At 47.1% G+C, this 9,989-nt stretch overlaps 1 protein-coding gene across 1 annotated transcript in view; it reads right to left on the bottom strand.

Annotated features, from left to right (window-relative positions):
• Nucleotides 1–9,271, bottom strand: part of Unc45b (unc-45 myosin chaperone B) — a 28,740-nt gene extending 19,469 nt beyond the window's left edge. Inside the window, exons 1-7 of the mRNA XM_060388414.1 lie at nt 9,168–9,271; nt 8,670–8,837; nt 8,120–8,156; nt 7,263–7,438; nt 5,380–5,469; nt 2,510–2,677; nt 1,831–1,999 (exon numbers count right to left, since the gene is read on the bottom strand). Of these exons, the coding sequence (XP_060244397.1) occupies nt 1,831–1,999; nt 2,510–2,677; nt 5,380–5,469; nt 7,263–7,438; nt 8,120–8,156; nt 8,670–8,837 (808 nt within the window). The 5' untranslated portion in view covers nt 9,168–9,271. The remainder of the gene's footprint in view (nt 1–1,830; nt 2,000–2,509; nt 2,678–5,379; nt 5,470–7,262; nt 7,439–8,119; nt 8,157–8,669; nt 8,838–9,167) is intronic.
• Between the last annotated feature and the right edge of the window lie 718 nt (nt 9,272–9,989).

A 9,989-nucleotide genomic window follows, 5' to 3' on the forward strand; every position in this document is an offset into this window, starting at 1 on the left:
GCTATGTACATGTATATGGAACTATCATCAACTTGTTTATAATATAATTTTTGAGTGACCCTGACAGCTAAGGAAAAACTTATGAAATAATGTTTAAGACTTCTATATTCAGGAAGAAAGCCAGAGGGTTTTGTTGTTGTTGTTGTTGTTGTTGGGTTTTGTTTTGTTTGTTTGGTTAGTTGGTTGGTTTTGGTTTGATGTGTGTGTGTGTGTGTGTGTGTGTGTGTGTGTGTGTTTTGAAAATAAATATAAGCCAGGCATGGTGGTACATGCCTTTTATCCCAGCACTCAGGAAGTAATAGCAGATGGATCTCTGTGAGTTCAAGGCCAGCCTGGTCTACACAATGTGTTTCAGGACAGCTGGGAATACATTGTGAGACCTCAACGCCCACAGATGGAACAGAAATACAAAATCAGTTATTTAAAAATTACTGGGCTTGGTGGTGCACACCTATAATCTCAGTGCTTGGGAGGTTGAGAGCAGAATTTGGGAAGTTCAAGGCCAGCATGGACTACATAGAGAGACCCTATGTAAAAAAAAAAAGAAATAATAATATTAAATGATGTGTGTGTTCATTACTTTTCTCAAAACTGGGTCAGAACACCTGGTTAAAAAAAACTGGGGAAGTAAGGGAAGTGGAGACTGCATCGGACATGGACTGACTTACCAGCTTTTTGATCACTTTTCCCTGTTGGGACTGCCTTGTTAGGCCACAGGGGAAGAGGACATGCTCAGTCCAGATGCAACTTGATGATCTGGACTGAATGGGAAAGAGAGTTCCCCTTCTCTGAGGAAAAGAGGAGGGGGAAGAAGGGAAGGGAGGTACGGTGTGACTGGGATGGGAAGAGGGATGGGGTAATAACAAGGATGTAAAGTGAATTTAAAAAAATCCTCACAAGCCTTTAAAAAAAAAGAAAAAAGTGTAAGGAAGGAAGGAAGGAAGGAAGGAAGGAAGGAAGGAAGGAAGAAACCCGGGAAGAAGGAGGGTTCTATTATTTTGGTTCATGGTTTGAAGTAGCTCATGGTGGGAAGGGCATTGAAATGTGGCAGTGGAAGCAGGCTCAAATCTGAGTGGATCGGAACAGTTGGGAAAGACAGAGACACAGCTAGAAAACCTCAAATCCTAAGGCCGTTGGCCTCCCAAAGTTTCCATAACTTCCCAAAGCAACTGCACTAACTGGAGACTAAAAGTGCAAACACACAAGCCTGTGTGGGACATTTCACACTCCAACAACAATGCCGGTAACACTGATCTCACTCAGGAAGACAATCTTAAAATACCTGCAGCAGAATTCCTTTTTTTTTTTTTTTTTTTTTCTGAGACAGGGTATCTCTGTATAACCCGAGCTGTCCTGGAACTCACTGTAGACCAGGCTGGCCTCAGACTCACAGAGATCTGCCTGCCTTTGCCTCCTGAATGCTGGCATGTTTACACGGATAAGAAAAGACAATGGGTTATCTGAACGAGTACAGGGTTTGGTTTAGGAGACTATTTTTCCTTCTTACAGATTTCTGTATCTCCAAGTCTCCCCCAGTGAGTTTCTGTTACACTATGGTGAAATATGAATAACATAAAATTTACCATTTTAACTATTCTTAAGTATAAAAACGATTGGCATTGAACACAGTCACACTGATACGAGCCATCACCACCATAGCAACTGCCAGTCTGAAAAACTGACAACTCCGTACTTACACCACTTTCATTTTTTGTAACCCCAACATGCATACTAAAATCAAACCAGGGCACCTCTGCACACAGGAGATGCCAGCATAAGGTGGCTCTCTCTTGGAGGCCACATGAACCAGAACAGAAGAATATCTCCTACCTAAGACCAAGGCCTCCTCCTTCCCTCGATGCTCTCTCTTGTCCTCCCCAGACAGGGCATCAATGATGGCCTGGAGCAGGTTGCAGACAGCCAGGGACATCTCTTCATTCTCCACAGCCATGAGGCTGCAAATCCTGTCTATGCGCACTGTGTGCAGGATTGCTGTGGCCTAGACCCCAACAGGAACTGAGTCAGCAACCCTGCCCCTCCCTTCTTTTTGGCATCCAGGTTAAGAGGTGAGTGGTGACTGTCCTACCCACTTCCTGCTATAGGGAACTGGGGCCCACAGACTGGAAAACCTTCAGGAGACTCTGAGCTATGTCACCCTGTAATGGAGTCCTGGGACATTGAGTCCATGCATGTGCAGGACCTCACAGAGATGTAAGTGTAGAAAACACACTAAACTCAAAGGCTGAACATGAAGAAACATATATTACAATGCTTTTGCACTCAGCTCTCCCTGTAATACACTCTCAACACCATCTTTGCTTAGTCAAGTCCACTTTTAGCTTCCAGGCAAAGGGCCTAGAGCACTCTTGAACCATGCTTCCTGTGACCCAGACTGGGAGACAGGGGGACCCTTGAGGCTCTGACAGGTACATCCCTGACCATGTACCACCCTCTGCCTCCTTGGACCAATTGCCATCTGCACCACGTGTTCCAATCCCCAGGCTCTCACCCTAGCTCTGTGGCCACTGCACATGCCAGACAGGGTTCGCACGGCAGCTAGCACCAGCTCGGGCTTCTTGGTGTCCATAAGCTGCAGCAGCAGGCCCACCCCATTGCTCTGGAAGATCCTCTCGGCCCCTGCTTCCTCACGGCCCAGGACAATGAGGTTGTTGGCAGCCTGAGGGAGAAGCAATGAAGATTGTTAGGAAGACAGATGGAGGCCTTGACCATGAACCCAGTACGCTGACTGTGTCTTCAGAGCATTGGTATATCCTCCTAAATCCTACTCCTGGAAACTGTCCAAGAACATAATTAAAAAAAAAAATCAAAGCAACTTGCATAAGGACCAAGTTGATGAAATATGCCACAGCCAGTAAGGTCATAGATGCAATAAAACCACATGAAACAATGCTGACAGGTAGAATTAAGATCATAGATTCACGTAGTGTGGTGTGGTGATGTTAAAATAAAACTGTATGCCTGCAATGGATAGAGAATGGCTAGGAGACGGTGGAGATATCAATGTTTTGGTCTTTTGTTTGTTTGTTTGTTTGTTTGCTTGTTTTTTTTTTTTTTTTGGTTTGGTTGGATGGTTGGTTTTTTTGAGACAGAGTTTCTCCGTGTAGCCTTGGACTCGATTTGTAGACCAGGCTGGCCTCCAACTCACAGCAATCTGCCTGCCTCTGCCTTCCTGAGTTCTGGGATTAAAGGTGTGCTACAACATGCCTGGCTGACATGACTGTTTTTACATGTTAATTAAACTCACGTTCTTTTAACTTGGCTGTTGCATGTTTTGGTTTCCTTTTTTATCTGTTCCAGGGGAGTCTGAAGCTGTGGTGGGTTCTCAGGAGAGTGGAAGATGGTGGGCACAGAATGTACTAAACAGGATTCAAAAGCCCAGGGGTTTGAATTCAGGTTCCGCTACTGGCTAGCTCCGGTCATAGCATCTCTGTGACCCCCAGACACTTCATCTAAAAAATGAGGCAGTTGAGCCAAGGGACTAGGAAGTCACCAAGTCTCTTCTTACTCTGATGCCTTCCCACTTGAGACATAAGAACCTTAAAAGGGAAGGAAGAGAACCAGAGAATCCACAGCTGAGAAGATTGCAGGAGAGGGAAAGGGGAACAGAGATGGGGAATTGGTGGGTAAGAGGCTGAGCTGTCCGGTAAGTGTGACCTGAACATTGCTATCAGCTTAGGGCTTTGTGCTTTTCCAAACGAAGCTGCTTTATCCACAACAACTCATTAGGTCCTCAGAGGAGTAAAGCATTTTTGTATCATGTGAATTCGTTGACCACAAAAACACTACATTACCACTTTCCCCATAGGCATCATAGAACAAGTTCTTTTTTTTTTCTTTTTTTTTAAGATTTAATTTATTTATTATGTATACAATGTTCCACCTGCAGGCCAGAAGAGGGCACCAGATGGCATTATAGATGGTTGTGAGCCGCCATCTATAATGGGAATTGAACTCAGGACCTTTGGAAGAGCAACCAGTGCTCTTAACTGCTGAACCATCTCTCCATTAATGACCCCCTGACCAACTTCTTATATAAATAAGTACAAGCATTGAAATGTTCACTCAGAGACTCCAAAGAAACATGAGAAAGAACAAAAGATTTTGGTTATGATAACTACTACCTGTAAATATTTTAATATATCACTGTGACCTCTTTGCAGTATTTCTAAATGAAGCAAAACATTATTTGAATGTGTCAGTGTTTCTTGGGACCAAAATTATAGTGAGGCAAGTTAGACATTCCCCGTAGGTGCAAAATTTAAGGAGGCAACAAAAAGCCCGACCTCCACATAAGTAATATTTAATGAAATACTGTTTGATCAAAATCAAGGCCAAAATTTTCAATGAACAAAATACGTGATTTTTTAAACAAAGATGTTATCTGGCCCCTGCTGTTCAACTTACCACAATGTCTTCACCCTAGGGCTGGAAAGATGGCTCAGAGGTTAAGAACACTCTCTGTTCTTCCAAAGGTCCTGAGTTCAATTCCCAGCAACCACATGGTGGCTCACAACCATCTATAGTGAGATCTGGTGTGCAGGCAGAATGTTGTATAAATAATAAATAAAATCTTTAAAAAAAAATGTCTTCACCCTAATCTAGTGTTGGATTTCTACTTTCTTTGTTTGTTTCTATTTTTATTATGGGCATGCATAGGGTAAAGACATCCTGCAGGACTTGGTTCTCTTCTGCCACCATGGGAATCAAGGTTGTCAGCCTTGGCAGGAGGCACCTTTACCCAGTGGCATCTCACTGGTCACGTCAGGTAGCCTAGCCTGGCTTCACGGGTCTCAGGTAGCAGAGGCTGGCTTTGAACACCTAATCCTCTTACCTCCAGAAGCTACAAGTTGGGATTAAAGGCATATGCCTGGCTTAGAATTACTGCCTTTTAGAATTATTGTAGAAAATGAAAATGCCAAAGAACAGAGAAGCAAGCCTAGGGTGGCGCTCTCAGACGGGATTCTTCATGGTTGCTCTGTGGCTGTGTTGTCCATCTTGTTTGTGCTTGTGGCTTTAGCACACTTAAGAGTTTGTTTAGTGGAACCCGGGAACACATTTCCTATTTATTTCACATTTTTATGTTGCTACGTAGCCTAGGCTGGCCTTGAACTCATGATCAGCCTGACTGAGATTGCAGACAGGCTCTACCGTGCCTGAGTGTTTTCACTCTGGTGTGTGTACTGTACAAAATGTGTAACTATTACCATATGTGGCTGTTGTAGCACCGTTTTCTAATGGCATTAACTCTGAGCAATGCTTCTCCACGATCACGGAAACCTGCCTCTAACCTCCCAGGCCTGGAAACTGGAACCGCGTGCAGAGAGTGACCCCTGCTGGCACACTTGACACATCACTCACCTTCTCCCGCTTATCAGCCTCGCTGTTTTCGTTCAGAAGGATTTCGAACATCGTCTGTACCCTGGAGTCTGTGGAAAACTGCACACGGAGCTGAGGAGACAGGACAGAGCCCAAAGTGAGGCAGGCAGCTGGCCCACCTCATTTCTACCTATTCTTAATATATTCAACTTAGAAAACAGAAGATCTACTCTGGACCCTAGTGCATCCATTCATTCATTTATTCACTGAGCAAATGGTAAGGGATGGAGGTTAGTGAGATGTCTTAGCTGGGAAAGGTTTTACAGAGCAAGCCCGGAGATCTGAGATGATCCGAAAAACCCCCATAAATGTGGAAGGAGAAAACCAGCATCCACCTCCTCTGACCTCCACACCCCCCTTATAAAAATAATTAATGATGATGATGCTAATAATAATAACAGTAATAACAACAACAATAATCATTTTAACATTAGCTGAATGACTGTTCCAGATGCCAGGGAGAGAAAGGTGAACAAGGGGCAGGGATAATGGCTTCTGCCTTTGATCCCAGCACTCTGGAGGCAGAGACAGGCAGATCTTTGAGTTCAAGGCCAACCTGGTCTCCATAGTGAGCTCCAGGACAGACAGAGGTACATGGAGAGACTCTGTCATACACCCCCGCCAAAAAGGAAGAAAACAGAAAAAAAAAGAAAGGTGAAAAAAATCAATTCTTTGACCCTCAAAGCTTTCAATCCAAGTACTTACATTTGACATCACATATGACCATCACAACACCCTTAAAAGGCATCAATCCAGTTTTAGTTTTAGAATCTCACAGGCAATCAACTCTTAGATGTTTAAGTGGAGATTAAAGTAGAAATTTGTCTCTAGGCTCATAAACCAGAAGTGGATTTCACACACCCCGCCAAAAAAAAAAAAAAAAAGAGTGGAAACCATTCTGTTTGGGGCTCTAGACCTTCACACTTTCCACCTTACACCACTTTTATAAGGTGGCCTCCGTGATGACCCCTCCGCGCCTCCTACAGCTCTGAGCTGCTGCTCCTCACTCCCGCTTGTCTGGGCTCATCTCCTTGGGTGGACAGGCTACTCCTTCACCCACCCCTTTTCTCGTCTCCCTCTCTTTTCCATTTCCTCAGCACTGAGTCTGCACTCTGGACAGGGTGCCATGGTCCACAGGCTGCTCCAGACACATGAGAGTTACTGAGTCTTGGAGCCAAGGCTTGAATGAGCTATGCCCCTTTCGGGCATTAACCAGAAAAGTCAGTAGCTGAGGCAGGGGAAGATGCAGGGTTCCTCATCTTTGGCTCAGGTTCTCCATGCCTTGTCCATCTTCCCTACAAAGATCTTATGTTCCCACAGACTCTGACCCTCCATCTCTGATCCCCAAAGATTCCTGGTTACCTTTGCCCCCACCTAGAGTCACAGTGTGGACTCACTAGGTGATCACAATTCCTTGTTAAAGCTTCCAACTGAAATGTAAAGGAACTGTTGCTAAGAGTAGACTGTGCCTTCACCCAGCATCACAGCCAACCCTCTCCATCACTCACAGGTAGGTGAACCTGCCCAGTGGTCCCATGGAGACTGCCCATGTTCCATGCTGTCTCTGGCTTGCAGTTAAGAGTAGAGGCTCATTCTGTCCTCACAACCCAACCTCCCTAGCCCATCTCCCCTGAGAATGGGATGGAAGCAGCCAAAGTTCTCTGGAAGGGACCAGTTTACCTGTTCTTTTTTTTTTTTTTTTTATGTGCATTGTTGTTCTGCCTGCATGTCTGTTTGAGGGTCCCTGGAACTAGAGTTACAGACAGTTGTGTGCTGCCATGTGGGTGCTGGGAATTGAACTCAGGTCCTCTGGAAGAACACCCATTGCTCTTAAGTGCTGAGCCATCTCTCCAGCCCCAGTGTACCTGTTCTTGGATGCTGGTGTTGAGTCTCCGCAATGTCTCCTGGAAGTTCTGGTTCCTTGGCTCAAGGGTAGCACAGCGCTGAACATCCTTGAATGCCTGGTCCAACTTGCCAAGATGCTCGAGTGCCTGGCATCGCCGATACAATGCTTTGATATCCGCAGAGTTGATGTCAATAGCTACGGAAGGGAGACAGGCGGTCCTCAGGAGGTTGGGCTACAGACTGTTCTCCCTATTCCATTGCCCATGAAAGGCTGTCTTCCTTAGAGACACCCATTTGAACTATCTGGTTCATACCATCTTTTTGATAGGAGAAAGAGCCATAGAGTCCAGGTTCACACAAAGTTTAAAAGACCTTACCCCTAACCTTTCTCAGCAGCACACCCCAACTTCTACCTGATTACCAAGGCTTCCTCTACTACAGGATTCCTGACTAGTGCTTGTCTATCCCCCCAAAATAGGGTGCTCCCCCTCCTTTCTGAGGCAGCCAGGCAACTCCATCAAAAAACAGCCAGGCAACTGGGAGGCAGAAGCAAGCTGATCTCTGTGAGTTCAAGGACAGCCTGGTCTAGAGAGCAAGTTCTGGGACAGCCAAAAAACTTTTCCCTACCCAAATTCTTCCCTGTATTTTTGTCTTTTTATCCTAAGTCTGGGCCTGGAGCCCCCAAAGTAAAACTAAACTCTCCTTATCCCACCCGGGAGCTGCCTTCCCTGGGCTAAATATTGCCAGATGTTTTGTTCCCGTCTCCAGCTGCTCCTTAACCTTCAGAACCCACAGACTGTCATAGCACCTCCAGTCAATGGAGCCATGATCCAAACTCCTGCTCAGCCATGCTGGGTGAGGGTAAAGTGGAGCTCACCTCTGGAAGCATCTGAAACTGCCTGGGCATAGCTCTCCTGAGAAACAGGAACAAGAAACTCCATTAGTGGGGGTCCCAGTACAGAGACAACCAGTGCTCCCTAAGTAAGGAGAGAAGTTAGCCGGGGAACTGCAGGTTATCAGAGGCCCAGGATGCACTCCATGCCTGGCCCAAAAAAAGCACAGGCTTCAGTGTCAGGTAGGCCCAGGATGAAATGCCAGCTCCTCTGCCACCTGGAAAAGCTATTCATGCTCTCTGAACCTTGGGTTTCTTGACTACAATATAGGAATGCTAGTAAAGGTTATCACAGAGCTGCTCTTAAAAGGAGTAGCCCAACACATGAAAAGCACCTATGTTGGGCCAACTATGATTGGTGGATTTCTGTTTCTCCAGAGCAATGGCCCTGGCAGTAAGAGGCACATTTGCCAACTCAAGGGGTCTCGATGGCCTGGTGAGGGTAATGATGGCTCATTTCCATCAGGTCATCATCTCCAACCTTGTCTCCCGCCTTAACTGCCCTCAGCCCACCCAAGCTGTCCTGTCCCCAGACCATTTTCAGGCCACAGGCTGCCCGATTCCTGTAGAGTGTAGCCAGCAGGGCTTTGTCCTTGGTCAGCTTCAGGGCCTGGCTGTAGCTCTTGGTGGCCGCCTTGTAGTCCTGGCGCTGAAAATGCTGGTTCCCTTCCTCCTTCAGTTGTGCCGCTTCTGCCTCTGTCATCTGTGGGGACAGCGACAGGCCTGTGTGGTCAGCCTTCTGCTGGATACCCAGGGCAGGCATCTTGGCCTGATAGTCAGAGCCCCTAGTTTCCCTATCCATGTGAAGGTATGCACTCCAGCACCTCTAACACCACTGAGAACCGCCCCCGCCCCCAAGGACACTGGTATTTGCCTGGAGCCTGACTCCCATTGAGGGGCTTGTCAGAGTTCCTGTGCTTCCCTCTCTGCCTCTTCCAACCACGTGTCATCCACCTCAACCAAGGCTCAAGCTTCCCTGCAGACCGGAAGGTCCTCGGGGCCTTCTCCTCACCCAGTCTCCCAGCCTACTCACAGTCTCTGAGGGATGCCTCCGCCTAGGTACCGCTCCTGAGCTCTGCAGTCCACCTCAGACAGCTCCGTCTGCTCCTCCCAGCCCCCACCACAGGCGTTATCACCCCAGCCAGTGACTCCAGGCTATATTTGGCCACAGGGGCAGGTGCTTCTAGAAGCTGTCATTGATACAGGGCCCTCCCCCTGCCCGGACTGGACATCCATGACCACGTGGAGGGCCTGACTACCCTCTGGCCCTTGAGCACCCCTCTCAGGGGTGGTCCTGCAAGGCTTTGCGCTCACACCTCAAAGTGTGGGAGAAAGATCCAGAAGAGACAGGAATATCCCTTGGAGACCTGCCCTGCCTAGGCAAAGTTATAATGCCCCTTCCCCAGCTCTTACCCAGATAAACAACCCTCCCCCCACTACTGCTATTTTAGGAGCAGAGTGACAGCTGAGGGGCTGATAGACTTGGACGCAGAGCAGCTGCCCAGGTCCCTCTGGAGACTTCCAGAAATGCCTCTCTGGAGGGAGAAGGAGAGCAGAGTGGAGAAAGATTCCTTCCTCTCTCCTCTTCATACTTGTTCACAGTGGGCGAATTTGCTCAAAAAAACCCTGCTTTTGGAAAGCCCAGCAGGACTTACTGACGTGGTGTGTGGGAGTGGGTTGCTGCGTGGGTGTGACTGTCTCCCATCCCTCCTTGTCTGCCTTGATGAATAGACACAGTTCCCCATTTGGCTGTGACACCCTTGGCTCTCTTCCTCTCTATCATATTTAACTCTCCTCGGGGCAAGGACTAGGACAGACCTGAAATTGCCTGAGCTCAAGGACGATAACTTACCTT

The sequence above is a fragment of the Meriones unguiculatus genome, chromosome 7, assembly GCF_030254825.1.
Source record: "Meriones unguiculatus strain TT.TT164.6M chromosome 7, Bangor_MerUng_6.1, whole genome shotgun sequence".
NCBI lineage: Eukaryota > Metazoa > Chordata > Mammalia > Rodentia > Muridae > Meriones > Meriones unguiculatus.